The following is a 17629-nucleotide window of genomic DNA, read 5'->3' as shown; positions in this document are numbered from 1 at the left end:
GATTATAAGTACTGAGCAACTTTTTAGCCTGTGTATACTGTACTAGTTTTCGTAGCTAGAAGTAGTAATACAAAGAAATTAGGGCGAGTACAGGTTTTACATGACCTCAATTTTATCGAATTAAATAAGTACAGTGAGCAGCAATAGTTGCTAGGCGGGCGAGGTGTTCAAAATGATCTTGACGCGACTTTATTGTTAAGAGAATAAGAGCGCGTCAAGGTAATTTTGAACTACTCGCCCGCTTGGCAACTTCTGCTGCTGACTGTGCCTAACTTCCAGCTTTCGATGGAGCGGACAACTGCACCAACAACAACCTGGAGATCATTGGCGGTCATAAAGTGTCCGTGGAAGACGTCCCGTTCATGGTGGCGTTATACTACAAACCTGAAGATGAAGAATACCAGGCGTTTTGCGGCGGTTCCATCATCCATGAGCGCTTCGTGTTGACTGCCGCTCATTGCTCCTACTTTATCGACTGGTTTCAGTAAGCAATTTCAGCTTAGGGTTAGAACGCACTGCGTTTATTTTTTTGCGGTTTCAGAACCGCAGAAAGTGTAACGTACGGCATGTTTCATAAGCGCACGCACTTGCAAGACTGAAACCGCAATAATATAGACTGAAAACGCAAGAAATTAATCGCAGTGCGTTCTAAGCCATAGTCCCAGTGTGTAGGTAACTAAACACATTCACTGCCGTGATTGCAGAGGATGCTGGTTTGATTCCAGCTCTGGACACTTTCTCAAGGCCTACAGTGCCTTGGCCACTTTTTCTTTCGTATATGACATTTATTTCGATTAAACTGATTATCAATTTGTGAGGTCTGCCTCGCCGCGCATAATAGACTAGCTAGACAATAATTGCAAAAAAAGTTTTACTCGCTGCTTTTGACTCAGTAGAGCGCAGAGCCAGGAGAACGATTGGTGACAAGCTAAAGGGGCGGAAAGTCGCCAGTCTGTCGGTATTCTACAGGTTGCACTTCGGGGAGTGTGCCTCAAGGGGTGCCTAACGGTCCATATAACAACTTTTGATATATTTTTAGTCGATATAACGATTGTGGGACATAATGCACTTTTGCTATAACATGGTACGAGCTTAGCCACCGTTCCCATTCTACCATCGGACTTTTAGACGCACGGCCGGTTTCCATCCTTACTTGGTAGACATTCCACCAATTCGCACGAAGCGCTTTGCTTCCTCTTATCTTATGCGCACTGCCAAGGAATGGAATTCCTTGCCGGCGACTATATTTCCGAGCTCATATAACCCGGCAACCTTCAAATCAAGGGTGAACAGGGCAGGCTCGCTCCATCGTAGGCCAGGTCTTCGCCTCGGCTAGTCTGTGGCCATGAGTAAGCCCATTTATAATAAAAATAAAATTACAATATTTGACATTTAATAAGGGCCGATTACGAGTTTCAGGGTTAGCCAACTAACTCGGACCGCTTATACAGTACAGCTTGACCCTGTACAAACGGTTAACTCGGAGTTAGTTGGTTAGCCCTGGAACGCGCAAGTGGCCCTAAGTAAAATACGTTTTATAAATCGTAGGCAAGAAAACGCTACAAAAAGAGTCCTCATCGGCTCAGACCGTCTCAACGCCGGTGGCGTCTTCATAGATGTGGAAGAGCAGTTCATCCACGAGGGCTTCAGTTTTCTTAACACGACCATAGACAACGACATCGGCCTCATGAAACTCAAGGAGCCAGTGCCGTTCGGTTGCAAGGTAGCGAAAGCTATGCTGCCCGATGGAGATTACGAACTAGAACAGGGTACTCTGGTCAATGTTACGGGATGGGGTGATATCGGAGTAAGTAGATTAATTACAGGTTCAGAAAAGCTGGCACGAATGGAATTAATGAGTGAATGAAAATATCTGTGTGTATCATATTAACCAATAAAATGGTGGCTCTGACTGTATACCGATACAGGCGTCAGTGTCACTCATACAATGAAAGTTTCGTTCATTCCATTCGTGGACTGCACTGCCAAACTGACGACTCGTAAAAGTTCTCAATACAAACTAGTCTCCATTTCCATCTCTGGATATTGACATTTCGGAAATTATTTTTACACAATTTGATGTTTACTTAGTTTTACCCTTACGTTTGTCATTTTCCGATTATTACATTATTATAAGAGTTATGAGCGAAAAAAATTTAAACTATCTTCAAGTCACTAGGTGTATTAATATATGTTACTTGCTTGCTTTGTTGTTTATATTTGTTGTCTTTTAAAATAAATAAAAAATAAAATCTGCCATTGTTTAAAGCAGAATAGCACCGATATGGAGAACGAGCTGCGCCAGATTACAGTACCGATCGTGTCTAACGAATGTTGCCAGAAAGACTACGAGGAACTTACTGAAAAGCACTTATGTGCTGGATCAAAAGGCCACGATTCCTGCCAGGTAAAGTCTGGCAGCAACTTACCCCACCCAACTAACTTAACCCAACCTTACGCGTCTCCCGAGCGTCGACGTCTAGTCAACTCTATAGCTGCTGCTCGACGCAATGCTGGCACAGAATAAATTATTATTTATACTACTTAGTACTATTGTACTAAGTACAGAAGACTCACTCTCTAACAAAACGCGTCTGTTACGATCAGCACAGATATGGCCGCTAGGTGGCGACAGCGCCACGCGCGGCTTATGGCTTTCCCCAAAATTGGGGCCGAACGGATGTACTTTTAGCTACCTGTAGCAAAGCGACGAAATCGCGGAGTGAGACACGCCTGACGCTGGCGCCACTGCGCAGCGACGCCCTTTTCCGCCGACACTCAGGAAACGCTAGTGTGGGGTGGCATTTAAGCTGCTTTTTCATTGCGACGGAGGATGAGAGGCATGCGAGAATCAACCAATAGCATTAGTTGTCTTCTCCGCTCCGCTTTATTCTCACAGCACAGTGACAATAATATGATATCCTTTTTGGCTTTAACATACATTTTTATTTTACTTTATAGGGGGATAGCGGAGGTCCCTTGACCTACAAGGGCGTGCAAGTCGGCGTGGTTTCCTTTGGCGAACGTTGCGGCATCTACCCCGGGGTCTACACCAGGGTGTCTGAGTATTTGGACTGGATCAATACAACCATCAAGGATAACTTGTGATTAAACTAATTTTTGCTGTGTCTCGTAAACCATAGTTTTAAGTTTTAAGTCAGCTCCGTACTGAAAACCAGCAACCGGATTGCCGCGGCATTAAGCTGAGTGGGGATCCTATTTTAGCGTCAAATGTTTTTATGTCTGCATGTCTTTTTATTCTTCCTGTATATGTGGCGTTAAATAAATGTATTTTCTTTCTTCTTATTTCTTTATTTTCTTTAAATAATTATTGATTTTAGAAAGTAAAGTCTAAGAAAAAAATCGTGCTTTCGAATGGCTTTCGAAATTGACAGCCTAACTAGAGTCAGACAAGGTAACTCAGCATGGCATTTCCAGTGACAAAGTTATAATTAATATCACATTTAACATAAAATACTACCGACCCGCCCGCGCTGTTACTGTAGTGCTTGGGAAAGGAGACCTAGGCTCTCCGAAACATGTCGAGCGAGTGACTAAAAACAAGTGAGTATAAACCGTAAAATTATTCAATGTTAGTACGTCTCACAACAGTTTAAATTCGATTTGATTGGTTCAAGTCTACACATTTTGTTTGAGTCGCTCGATGCCGGGCGGTGCGGTGATTTTCGCAACTACGTAGATGGAAATGGATAGCCTTAAGTCAATCTGTTTTGGACGGCAGCGGCGCAGGCGGCGGTCGCCGCCCTGTACCCAGTATATAAGATAAATTATTTCACACCATGCACGAATACTATTATGTACCTAGTCTGCGATATCGGAGAATATATTTGACCGAGCGTTAGCGAAGGTCTCCGTTTCAGCTTGGGAAAAAATATTTTGTACCTATGTCCGAAAGTTCTTTTCTGCGGGTAGTAATTATCAACCAATTTTCGTGAAATTTTGTGAGCAGGTTACAATAATGGAATAGAGTTTGTAGATTCAGTTTTTAAACATTTTTCAAAATGGCTGAGTTTTAAGCCATGCTCGCGAGGTCTACAGATTACAGAGCTATATACTATAGTATTTTTTAAACGGGAAGGGTACGCTGATAGATGATAATAGGGAGTATTACTGCAATGTTTTGCCGCCAGAGTGCAGTACTAGCGACGTAAGTATACCATAGAGTAACTTATACATACTGTACCTTAAACAGTTTTATGACGAGTTTTCACAGACAATCAAATACGACATTGATACATCAAGGCGGTTTGTTTACAAAGGGCCTACCGGGAAACGCGAAATCGAAACTCAGCTTTCTGCCTCTTTATCGCTCGAATATGCAAGAGTGATAGAGAGGTTAGATAACAAAATTTCGACTCTCTCGTTTGCTTAGATTGTGACTTATTGTGGGAGTGGCGCCACCTACGCAGAGTTTCGCGTAATATTACCTATTCAATACAATTCTGCGACAACTACAATAGCTGTCAATGAAGTTTAGTTTTAGATTTGTGTCTAGATACTATTTTAAAGTCCTCGCAGACAAAGCTTTGACCAGAAACCGATATAACGGTCATCATCTTCCTCGCGTTGTCCCGGTATTTTGCCACGGCTCAAGGGAGCCTAGGGGTCTACTTGACAACTCATCCCAAGAATTGGCAAAGGCACTAGCGTTTACGAAAGCGACTGCCGTCAGACCTTCCAACCCAGAGGGTAAACTAGGCCTATTGGGATTAGTCCAGTTTCCTCACGATGTTTTCCTTCACCGAAAAGCGCCTTGTAAATATCAAATGATATTTCGTACATAAGTTCCGAAAAACTCATTGGTACGAGCCGGGGGTTGAAACCGCGACCTCCGGATTGCAAGTCGCACGCTCTTACCGCTAGGCCACCAGCGCTTCCGAATCGATATAACGATAAACACCATAATTGTAGGCGTACTTTGCTACGTTGATAATTAGGTAGTTTTCGCAATCTAACATAATTTATTTTCACAAAACCAAACTAATTATTTTCATATTTTAGTTTGATAACAAATTCTCATTTCCAATCCAACATTTTATGGGATTGATTAATTATTATGGGATTTTAATACCTAATTAGATTATTACCTATTTAATATTTGTCAAAGAATAGGCACTGACTCGAAAAGCAGAAGGTATTTATAAAAGAGCGGATGTGGAGTAACGGCGTTTTCTTTTTGTCATTTATTCTGAATAACAAAGTTTTTTTTTCTAATCAGAATGACAAGGGCATGAACAACGAACTGCGACAAACGGTTATACCAATCATCTCTAACGAATGCTGCAATGACATTTACGGTACAATAAATAAAACCCAACTGTGCGCCGGTTCACGAGAACATGACGCCTGTCAGGTAAGGAATAAGTTTTTGATAAAAAATATATTAATAACATGTTTAATTTTGATAGATTTAACTTATTGTCATATATGTCGTCATGTTGTATCTCATTTTTTGCTTTCGTTTGTGTAAACTGGTGTTGTTTATTTTAAATAAAAATAATAAATAAAATAATATTTATTGCCACACCTTAACAACAATATAAAATTTATGAAAAAAAGGAATAAAAAAAACTAAAACTAAACTAGAGAACTTTAAGGATTATTTTATGTTTCTTTCCTTTATGTTTTTTTTATATTTGTCTGTTCCCTTCCGTGATTATTTATCTCACTCGATGGTCTCATCGGCAGATCAGCGCTGGAAGTCGCCAGCAACATGCTGAGATCGGGCCATTTCGTGACACTTTATTTTCACTCTGTTTTTTTTTATGAAATTACGTCTATTGCCTGTGTGTTTACGAATAAAAACTATTATATTTTATTCTATGTAACAACCCTATTATATTATTAAGTTATTTATTAACCGACTTCCAAATTTCAAAAGGAGGAGGTTATCAGTTCGGTTGTATGTTTTTTTTATGTTTGTTACTTCATATCTCCGTCATTACTGGACCGATTTTGAAAATTCTTTTTTTGTTTGTATGTATATGCATACAGATTGTTATAGAAAATGTTACCAGGGAGACAGCGGGGGCCCTCTGACCTACAACGGCATACCTACTGTGGAGCCTTATATAGCCCCTAAATTTTGATTTTGAAAATTCTTTTTTTGTTTGTATGTATATGCATACAGATTGTTATAGAAAATGTTACCAGGGAGACAGCGGGGGCCCTCTGACCTACAATGGCATACCTACTGTGGAGCCTTATATAGCCCCTAAAGCCCCCTCCAGACTGCGCGTGAATCGCGGCGCGGAAGCCGCGAACGTGAGTGTGGAGTCGATTTCGCTGTCTGTGAAAATCTGGGGGCTATATAAGGCTTCACAAGAAGAAGAAGAATAACAGATGCTACGAAACGGGACTATTTCCATATACATATTATTTAAGTTTCGCTTGTCAGATGACAAGATACCACCAAGTATACCACCAGATAAGATTATCTGGTGTGTAAAAAAAGTATCTTAATAAAGCATAGTTCATATAGAACTGGCACGCGGTTGTCACAAAATAAAACTAAATATGTTAAAAATAAAAACTAAAAACGTCACAAACACAAAAAAGACGATCGCAATTTATCGTCCATATTTTGAAGTCTTATTGCTAAAAGTTCGCCTCGGATAAGTCTATGCATTTTGAAATTGTAGATGATGGAAATTGAAAGACGAAAATTGATAGTGGACAAATACTTAGAAAATCCCTCTTGGTCCGGGTCAAAGATCGCTAAGTCGTTAAATTTACCAAAAACCATGGTGTGTCGGGTCTTAAAAAAATACAAGGATTCCTTGTCTTTCGATAGACGGGCGGATTTTCAGCCTGCCTTTGCGCTGATAAAACGCAACTAATCAGTGATTAGGAAGAACAGAGTGTATCCTATAGTTCGTTTTTTTAGCATTAGAAACAAGGTAAACAATCTTGATGTGTCTTTTAATTGAAAAACACATTTTAAAAATAAGTCACGGCAAATATGTAACAATTATGAATCTAATACGATCATTTATATTCTTCTGCTTTCATAAGTAATAGTTACTGATTTATAAAAAGCGTTTTTCAATTAAAAGACATGTCAAGATCGCTTACCTTCTTTCAAGTTCTTTCTAATGCTAAAAAAAAAGCGGCCAAGTGCGAGTCGGACTCGCCCATGAAGGGTTCCGTATTTAGGCGATTTATGACGTATTAAAAAAAAACTACTTACTAGATCTCGTTCAAACCAATTTTCGATGGAAGTTTACACGATAATGTACATCATATATTTTTTTTAGTTTTATCATTCTGTTATTTTAGAAGTTACAGGGGGGGGGGACACATTTTACCACTTTGGAAGTGTCTCTCGCGCAAACTATTCAGTTTAGAAAAAAATGATATTAGAAACCTCAATATCATTTTTGAAGACCTATCCATAGATACCCCACACGTATGGGTTTGATGAAAAAAAAAATTTTTGAGTTTCAGTTCGAAGTATGGGGACGTACGAAATATCATTTGATATTTACCAGTCGCTTTTCGGTGAAGGAAAACATCGTGAGGAAACCGGACTAATCCCAATAAGGCTTAGTTTACCCTCTGGGTTGAAAGGTCAGATGGCAGTCGCTTTCGTAAAAACTAGTGCCTATGCCAATTCCTGGGATTAGTTGCCAAGCGGACCCCAGGCTCCCATGAGCCGTGGCAAAATGCCGGGACAACGCGAGGAAGATGATGAGTTCGAAGTATGGGGAACCCCAAAAATTTATTGTTTTTTTTCTTTTTTTGTGTGAAAATCTTAATGCGGTTCACAGAATACATCTACTTACCAAGTTTCAACAGTATAGTTCTTATAGTTTCGGAGAAAAGTGGCTGTGACATACGGACGGACAGACGGACAGACAGACAGACAGACATGACGAATCTATAAGGGTTCCGTTTTTGCCATTTGGCTACGGAACCCTAAAAAAACGAACGATAGATAGTGGTACCTGTACTGCTTGCGGTCGTCGGTGTGGTGGTAGGCGGCGGAGGCGGCCTCTACCGTGATGACGGTGAACATGCGCATGATCTCGTCGTGCGCGGGGCCCGCGGGGCTGGCCAGCGCCATGCAGCCCAGCTGGTCCACTATCAGGGTGTCCAGAGACGATGGGGCGCGGCATAATCTGGGAAAGAAGCATTTTTCTCAAAAATGGACGGCAAAGTCGACGTTGCCGGTTAAAAAATAGGTCGCGAAGTGCGTAGTTTATGGTACAAAAATTAAAAAGTTAAAAACATTGCAGTCTCAATTTCGGGACTGCAATGTTGCATACAAATTCCATTATTTAACGAGTTCCAAACTTTTTAAAACTTTAAATGGCCATATCAAATGAAGGCAAAGGTCCATTAAACAGCCAAACATCAGCACTTATTATTATAATGTTGGTACCGCGACTATTTAAGTGTCTCAAACACGTTGGCGTATTTTCAGCAAAAAATACACTTCTTTTTTTTAAAGGCGGCAAGCAAATCTTTTTAATGGTTTTACTTTTTTCTGTGAAAATTAGAACTTTGCTTCTGTAAAATATTTCTATTTCTTGCACCATTTTTGAGAAAAGCACTATATATGACTCGGCTGGAAGGCTACTTGCTGGCTTCGGATTCAATTAAACGGACTCCCAAGGTCGTCCGTTTAAAACGAATCCTCAGCCAGCAAGTAGCTACTTCCGATCCTCGACAATAATGTACTATTTATTTACGATTCAAGGAATTTGAACCTTCTATTTACACTATAACAGTGGGCCTTAGAGCCACACTAGCGTCTTTTGAGCGACGAAGTCTATAGTTCGTTTTGTTTAGCATTAGAAAAAGACTGCGCGATCTTGACGAGTCTTAAAATGGAAAAATGCCTTTTAAAAAACAGTAACTATCACTTATGAAAGCAAAAGAATGTAAATAATCGTATATGAATCATAATTGTTACATATTTACCGTGACTCATTTTTCAAAAGTGTTTTTCAATAAAAAGACACGTCAACTTCTCATCAGACTGATGGAAAATGGCGTCGCTGCGCAGTTGCGCCAACATTGCGTCGAGCATAGAGTTGACTAGACGCCGAATCTCGGAAGACGCTATTGTGTGGTGGCCCTTACTCTTAAAAAAAATGATACGACACTCTCAAACAATTATCAAAATCGTATGACCAAGGTCAACATGAAATTATTGATTCTATACCTCTGTTGGAAAAACTGCAGAACCGTGTCCGTAGTCTTCGGCGTGTCTTTCAAGGCCACTGCCACGTGGCCCAGCATTATCACTATGTTGGTGCTTATCAACGATGATTCACTGCAAATAAAAAATAAAACATTTTAAAACACACACCTACGATATATCCCGATATCGGGTCAACAAAGAGAATCAAAATTATACCATAAAATTAAATTTAAAAGATCGTTTTTAAGCTGGCAAACCTAGACCCACTTACTTTAAATGCATTACCCCATATTACAGTTCCATAGCGTATTATGCAGTCGACATAACCATAATATAAAAATTTTACCTTCCAATAAAATTATTATTATGTTTCCTTCCACGTCTGAGATCTTCATTGAGAGCGTAACGCCTCCGGTGACCGATAGATGCCGCTAGCGTCTATGTAGTCGCTCCGCCGCCTCGCCGTGACGTAGTTCCGCTTCCCTTTCCTGCAAACAGACGCCCGCCCCCCGCCACTCGCCGCCGCCATGTCATTGTTGAGGAGAAGTACCGTCGGTATAAAAGTAGCCTAGTAGCCTGCCAGGAAGGCATTACTCAGATCTCAGACGTGGAAGGAAACATAATAATAATTTTATTGGAAGGTAAAATTTTTATATTATGTGTTCCGTTCCACGTCTGAGATCTTCATTGAGACCTGTTTATTATCTCCTGGTGGCGAGTCAGCGGGCGCGCAAGCGTTAGGGCTACACCTACTGTCATATAACTCAGAGAAAGAATAAATATATACGCCTTATTGCAACCCATGAAATCACAATAACTCGTTATAATGATGCATTACAGGAAATTGAGAATTACATCCCAGGTTCGAATCTGACGTTAAACTGGTTTGAGAGATTTCTCATTCGAAATCGCATCCGATCCGCAGAATCTCGGCGATAGGATCGTCTAAAGAAAGTCATGTTCCCAATTAACTTAAGCCAAAATATCGCTAAGTAATTGGATAGTTTTCCAGCTAATTTAGTGATTAAGTACATCATGGATCGAAAGCAATCGTAGGCGAGGCCGGATTGGATGAGACTACTGTGTCTGAAGGAAATAAGCGCAGTGTCCCCTAACATTTTGTGTAATTCTCACAAGTTGACGTACCCAGACTACCTACTGGGTCTATACTTTATTCCGAAGCTTCTAAGAGAGTCCAGTCGGTGAGACACGTTATCTGGTTTAGAACCGAATTTCGGACACAAAATAATAGCGTCAAAGTTATCTGTAATTGCCTGGGCTACAGTGTAGTAGGGTAAGGTCATTGACCCTGCGGCCTGATGCTAACAGTAAAGGTGCGGCAGCTCTTCTATATAGGTACGTTGTAGGATTATTCAAGTTAGGGCAAGTAATTTGAATAAGATTTCTCGCGTCCCAAGCTGGTGGTTTGGGAGGCGCTGGTCTCGCTATTAATGACGATGGAAGAAGGCATAGTGTCCGATAGTGGTTCACATACAGCACTTGTTACAGGCTTCTGAACAAGTATCATTCTGAAAACTAACATGGAGAATAGAAATAGATGTCTGAGATAGCTTGCTACTTCACTGGGTATTAGAGGTACCTGGCAGTCGATCTCATTTTTGATGCACCATGAAGATCATTTCTACATTGTGGGCGTACAGCGACCTCGACAAGGGGACGATCTAGGGAGTGCTCCCCGGTACTGGTTTTCTAGACAACCAGTACCGGAACCGGAAATACCCGATTATCGCCGGCTCGGTGTTGGAGCGTCCTATCTGACAGGAGATACGCCTCGATTCTTAAGGTCGTTGACTTGTAAGGGATGGTGGTCTGACGTTGTGTTCACTAGGACCGCCAGTAAATTGCAAGCTTACCACAGCCGCGAGAAAGCTCTCCTCATCACGCCGTCACAGTAAACCTTGGAGGATATAATCAAACGGAGACGCCATGTCTGTAATTTTCTGTACAAAACAGTCTGCCGATTTTTGCGGGGGAGGGGAACGTCAAATGTATGCGTAACGTAAAAATAGCCATGTCAGATAAACGTCAGTCCATACATTGTGTATGACCGTTGGCCGCCTATTTTCGACAGAGGGGAAAGCCTGTCAATGGCTACTCCGTTTAGTTGTATCCTCCAAGCAGTAAACAGACTAGCCTGGGAGGTGGAGATATCCATGCCAAGTCGTATCACCGGCAGCTGCCAAACGCGTCGTGGTAGCACTTCAAAGAGTCGGTTAAGATATACCGTGGTACAGTGCGAGGGCTCTCGAAAGCGGAGAGGCCGACCAACAAGGTGTGCCTATCAGGCGAAGATAGTCTCGGCGGCTTCTGGGCGCAGCTGCCACTCGGGGGACGCAGTGACTTTTTGATAAACCGTCGCCTTTGGGGTTTATACCGACCTGGTAAGGAGCAAGGAACCAGCGCGAACTATAGACGATCTGCTGGCATCAGCAGTTTTTTCGACAACCGTAGTAACGGTTGTATGTTTGTAGTACACTCCTGTCGTCAGCGCTGCAGGTGCGGCCCGTTAACGATTACTCTCCACTTGAAGAGCCTCACTTCGTACATTGTCTACCATTATTAACGGACTACAGGTATAAGGTGAGGACTACGACGGTGCAATCTCCATAAACTAACGTTTGCGAATTTGAGACTGAACAGGAGGCATCGAGTATAGTTTCTGTGAGAAACTCGGCAGCAAGGCAGGTCTGTATGTTGAGAAAACGAAAAACCTTCAGTCAAACTTGTATAGGAGCATGGTAGCATGCTTTTAAGGAAATCGCACTGATGAAATCAAGTCTAAAATCGATTTTGACGCTTTGCTTAACAAAACTGTTTCGATAAAGTCGAAGACAGACAGATGGAAACTGCTGGAGTCCTCCTGGCCCCTTTCTCTTGGCACCGGAAACACAAGCTCGTTCAGGCGCAGCGGGTTTATTTGTCCCATTTTGTTTATTAGGGGCTTGGCGAACGAGTTCGTCTTTGTAAGACGGAACTTAAACTGGAGAGCGCGGGCAAGCAGAGAGATAATTATGTGAACACTGCAAACCTTTTCAATGCCTTCAACCTCGGTTTTGAGCGGAGCACACGGGACCTTGTCTGCCGTCGCCTTGGCGACGGAGGAATCCTTAACCGAAAGCAAGAGTTTAGCGGTCTGCTCGTGCTGTTGCACCATAGCTATAAGCGCCTGCGTACCTAAATGGGGCCATGTGGACAGGGAAAACTGGTACCGTGGTACACGTGGCGCCGGACGGCGGCGGCGTGGCGCCCGGCCGGCGTCGGCTTGGCGGGCTGGATCGACGCGGCCGCTAGCGATATCATTGGGAACGGCAACAGGTAAGTTTTCTTACGAACAGAACATGGGTGCCATTGCAAAGGACGACAGCGTCGTACTTGCAGCATCGACGTAATTGCCGGCGCTATCATGGCAACCGCCGCCGCTCGGAAGGTGCCGGTGCGTGAGGTGGGCGGCGCCATCGTGGCGGCAGCCACCGCCAGCTCGGGAGGCGCCGGCGCGTGACGCGAGAGGCGCCATCGTGGCGGCAGCCACCGCCAGCTCGGGAGGCGCCGGCGCGTGACGCGAGAGGCGCCATCGTGGCGGCAGCCATCGCCAGCTCGGGAGGCGCCGGCGCGTGACGCGAGAGGCGCCATCGTGGCGGCAGCCACCACCAGCTCGGGAGGCGCCGGTGCGTGACGCGAGGCGCCATCGTGGCGGCAGCCACCGACAGCTCGGGTGGCGCCGGCGCGTGACGCGCCATCGTGGCGGCAGCCACCGCCAGCTCGGATGGCGCCATCGTGGCGGCAGCCACCAACAGCTCGGGAGGCGCCGGCGCGTGACGCGAGAAGCGCCATCGTGGCGGCAGCCACCGCCAGCTCAGGAGGCGCCGGCGCGTGACGCGAGAGGCGCCATCGTGGCGGCAGCCACCGACATCTCGGGAGGCGCCGGCGCGTGACGCGAGAAGCGCCATCGTGGCGGCAGAGGCGCCGGCGCGTGACGCGAGAGGCGCCATCGTGGCGGCAGCCACCAACAGCTCGGGAGGCGCCGGCGCGTGGCGCGAGAAGCGCCATCGTGGCGGCAGCCACCGCCAGCTCGGGAGGCGCCGACGCGTGACGCGAGGAGCGCCATCGTGGCGGCAGCCACCGCCAGCTCGGGTGGCGCCGGCGCGCGACGCGAGAGGCGCCATCGTGGCGGCAGCCACCGACAGCTTGGGAGGCGCCGGCGCGTGACGCGAGAAGCGCCATCGTGGCGGCAGCCACCGCCAGCTCGGGAGGCGCCGGCGCGTGATGCGAGAGATGCCATCGTGGCGGCCAGCTCGGGAGGCGCCGGTGCGTGAGGCGAGAGGCGCCATCGTGGCGGCCAGCTCGGGTGGCACCGGAGCGTGAGGTGGGCGGCGCCATCGTGGCGGCCGCCACTGGCTTAGGAGGCGCTGGTGAGGCGAGAGGCGCCATCGTGGCGGCCAGCTCGAGAGGCGCCGACGCGTGAGGCGGGTGCCGCCATCGTGGCGGCCCGCCATTGTTTCGCTGGTGCGTGAGGCGCCATGGTGGCGGCCAGCTCAAGAGGCGCCGATGCTTGATGGGCGGCGCCAATCGTGGCTACAGCCACCGCCACCTCGGGAGGCGCCGGTGCGTGACGCGCCATCGCGCCGATGCGCGTGATGGACGTTGCCGGCTCACGCCACCGTAGCGTCTTTCGCCGGCACAGGGGGGGGAGGCGTGCGCGTGATGGTGGCGTAGTTGCACGCAACATCACGGCGACACTGTTGCCCGACGCCTTGATAGACGGCAACCGGCGCGGCGAACAGCCCCGCCGCTGTACTCGTAGTGTTTCCACAGAGTGGCTTCCACGTAACTTACCTTCCTTCCACTTTGAGCAGTCGAGATGCAGTAGCGTGCTCCCCGTGGTCCGGTCCGCCTTCACCTTGGCGCCAGGACGGGACCGAGAGGTCCGCGATCCACCCGCGCCGCGACCGTAGCAACAGGAGCGGGCGTGTGACGTCTCTCGGAGTCCCGCGGACCGGAAGCGCCTGCGCCGCGACACTTCGGGCGCCGGCCCGCAGCGTCGCGGCGTCTCGGAGTCACCTCGGACGACAAGAGAAAGTCGACAGCGCCGACGCGGCGAACGACACGAACTGTCGCGTCGGAAACTAACAACACGAGGTAATACTCCCGGGCTCCGAGCACGAGCACCGACCTCGGCCGACACCTGCGGTAATCGGACGAGAACCGGGGCTTTAGCGTCCAAGTAGGCATTCGCAATGCGCTTCCGAACGCCAAATACAGCTAGAATATCATTAAACTGCCTTACCAGATGGTTTGAGACAATCCAAACCTATCCTATTGCAGCGCGGCCCCGGCACCCCACCGCGCCGGGCCGGCACCGCTCCTCGCGGCAGGCACGATGACGCACGTTCCTCTCCGATGCGGAGCGACTTACGTTACCACGCGTTGTAACAAACGACACTTGAAACCACTTGTTGACGCACTTCCTACTTCACTCTCGAAAATGCGAGTTAACGGTAACGATTTTAGCAGCATGGCATGTAAAAGATAATTTAGCAAGAAAAAAGTGGGTAGAATCGATTGGAAGATCGATCCCGAGACCGCCAAAAGACTAGTAGTGGCGATCTCTGGCTATATCTCGCTATTTAATCGAACAAACTTTGGATCGGAAATTTTTAAAGCACCATGCTGCAAAAATGTTCGCAAAAAAAAATTTGCGGACCATCGGTCAGGACGGTCGACGAAACAATGACATGGCGGCGGCGAGTGGCGGGGGGCGGGCGTCTGTTTGCAGGAAAGGGAAGCGGAACTACGTCACGGCGAGGCGGCGGAGCGACTACATAGACGCTAGCGGCATCTATCGGTCACCGGAGGCGTTACGCTCTCAATGAAGATCTCAGACGTGGAACGGAACACATAATATTCTATTATAACTGCTCGTAGCTATATGTAGATTTCTAGATTTGACCTACTTTTAGTGTGATAGAGATAGGTGAAGATGGTGTCTCGCTCACCTGTCACTAGTTTCAGCTGTGAAGAGTCTGTTACTAACGGAGCCCACGAGCGCAGGCACACAGAAGGGGTCCACAGTAAGCGCAGCCTCTAAGGCCACGCAAAGATTCTCTATGGCCGCGTCCCGAAGTTTCTCGAATGGCGTAGATTTGACCGGAACCCCGTTCTCCGTCATGCCTTGCAGCTCTTTACCTTGTACTGAAATTGGATTGGATTAGGAAAAGGTCTGGTCAAACTGAGGCTAATCCAGATTAGACCGTTACAGTAGTCACATGGCAAAGGTTTATTGATGGTATATATAAAGTGTAAGGGTCGGTCGCACCAAACTGTTTGTCATCGTTAAATAGTTCGCTAAATATTGTGCCGGCTTTAGAATAGCGCCAACCCTCACATGGGATAAGGGTGTCGTACGGGGCGACTAAGTCCACAAACGAAGCAAAAAGCTGTTTCGTCACAGGGGAGATGGACCTCTTAGCATTGGCTTGCAATCCATCTAGGAGAAGGATACTCCAAAATTAAATCCCGGTATGGAGATACTGTAAGGCGCGAGTAGGGTCCAACCTGAAATAAGCGGCAGATTCCTGCAGCCGACCTGCCTCCACACATATTGGCTCGCCTTTCCTGTGGGTTAAGACAGTGAAGCCGAGAGGGTAATGCAGGTGCTGGGCATCCCTGCGTTTCCTTAATTCCGTCCCAGGCGGTGTTAAGTCTGGTGAGGTCATTGTCTCTCCGATTTGCACCATAAATCGTCTGCAATAGACGCAAAGGCCAATTGATTGAAATATTGTATGGAAAGTTTCGTAGTAAACCGTCGCGGCTTGCCGGGTGACGTTGATCAGTCTGTCAAGTGAGGATGGTGCAACTGGCACTAAGACAAATCATTGCTTCCAGTTTGACAGCAGATGCAAAGCGCTGTACGGGTCCGTACATTATGTGGTAACTGTCGTTGTCCAGACCAATGACCAGAAAACATATGGCGCAATACAGTGCAATCTGTTCCGTCTGTAAAACAAGGATCACATATCTTAGTGCCAGTTGCACCATCCGCACTTGACAGACTGTGACACTTACTATGAATCTTTCCATACAATAAAATTTAGCGAACTCTTTAATGACGACAAACAGTTTGGTGCAACAGACCCTTAGTGTTTACTTCGCTTTTACAATCAATATCTCTTTGATAATAGTTTTCTGAGGTAGATTACGTGGAATAGGTAACAAGAGTGTATAAGACATTTTGTTTTTCGAACTTATCACACAGTATTATTGTAAATGTTTATATCGACGGCGAAACTTTGGAGAAAAGAACGTTAGTTTTTATACTTTTCAAAACAAGTATTTACCAAATTTTAATGTAAAGTCTGTGTTCCTTTTCAAAACGGGTTTAGATAGTGTATTTTTTTATGCTAGGGATTGATTTCAGTTGATTAAAAGTACCTATTTCCCGTGAGTTTTACGGAAATAATTATGTAAGGATTATGGAGGTAGTTTTGGAGTGTGATTTTAAAACAGGATATCCGGATTAGCATCAGTTTGGTCATATCTTGACATAAAATAAATTAATCATTAATATTAACTAATAATACCTGCTAGCCTCGAATCTACAGAGTTAGCTTTAATAAAAAAGAAGAGTTTCATTAAGAAATTAAAATACAATTTAGATCATTGTGAAAATAATGGTGCTTAAAATAATGATGCGAGAAGCATACTGTGCTGTTCAGGTACTACCAAGCAAGTAATAGCCGAGATTACAAGTTTCGAAAATTTCCAAAAAGTATCCGAATATTTTATAAAATTCACAAAAAAGCTTCCATTTCATAAATGGCAATTTCGTTCTCCGATTTCGAAATTTCGCAATTTTGAAAACTTTCCGATGACACATCAGTAGCCGAGATAATACGTGGCTTTACATCACAGAAGGGTCCTTATGGTTCAAGTGCAATAAGGACGTTTCCAACTAAAATTCCAACAGAATTTCTGATAGAAACGTCCTTATTGCATATGAAGCATAAGGACCCTTCTCTGATGGAAGGCCACATATTTGAAATGAGATGAATTTGACTTAAGGTAAGAAATCCACTTTGGCATAAAGTATGCAAGAATGAAAACCACCCAATCAAATTTAATGAATTACGCGTACTTTTGCGAATCACTGTAGAAACTAGGATTAATTATTAGAACTTTAAGGTTCTTTCGCCGCGCGGTTTTCTGTCCTCGAGAGTCCCTTTCTTGAACGATACTAGACTAAAATATTATTACAATACTTAACCATTTTGTAACCATTATTCATGTATTGTAGGTAGGTACAGTCAGCAGCAGAAGTTGCTAAGCGGGCCAGGTGTTCAAAATGATCTTGACGCGACTTTATTGTGAAGAGAATAAGAACGTGTCAAGGTAATTTTGAACACCTCGCCCGCTTAGCAACTTCTGCTGCTGACTGTATATATC

At 45.3% G+C, this 17629-nt stretch overlaps 1 protein-coding gene across 2 annotated transcripts in view; it reads right to left on the bottom strand.

Annotated features, from left to right (window-relative positions):
* Positions 1 to 17629, bottom strand: part of LOC134657275 (phosphatidylinositol 4-kinase alpha) — a 71725-nt gene that overhangs the window by 42873 nt on the left and 11223 nt on the right. For both annotated transcript variants that reach the window (XM_063512856.1, XM_063512855.1), the window contains 3 exons: positions 15184 to 15379; positions 9191 to 9301; positions 7968 to 8141 (listed from right to left, as the gene is read on the bottom strand). In XM_063512856.1, coding sequence (XP_063368926.1) covers positions 7968 to 8141; positions 9191 to 9301; positions 15184 to 15379 — 481 coding nt within the window. The remainder of the gene's footprint in view (positions 1 to 7967; positions 8142 to 9190; positions 9302 to 15183; positions 15380 to 17629) is intronic.

Source organism: Cydia amplana, chromosome 19 (assembly GCF_948474715.1).
Source record: "Cydia amplana chromosome 19, ilCydAmpl1.1, whole genome shotgun sequence".
NCBI lineage: Eukaryota > Metazoa > Arthropoda > Insecta > Lepidoptera > Tortricidae > Cydia > Cydia amplana.
The sequence above is the reverse complement of the archived record's forward strand: the minus strand, read 5'-3'. Positions and strand labels throughout refer to the sequence as shown.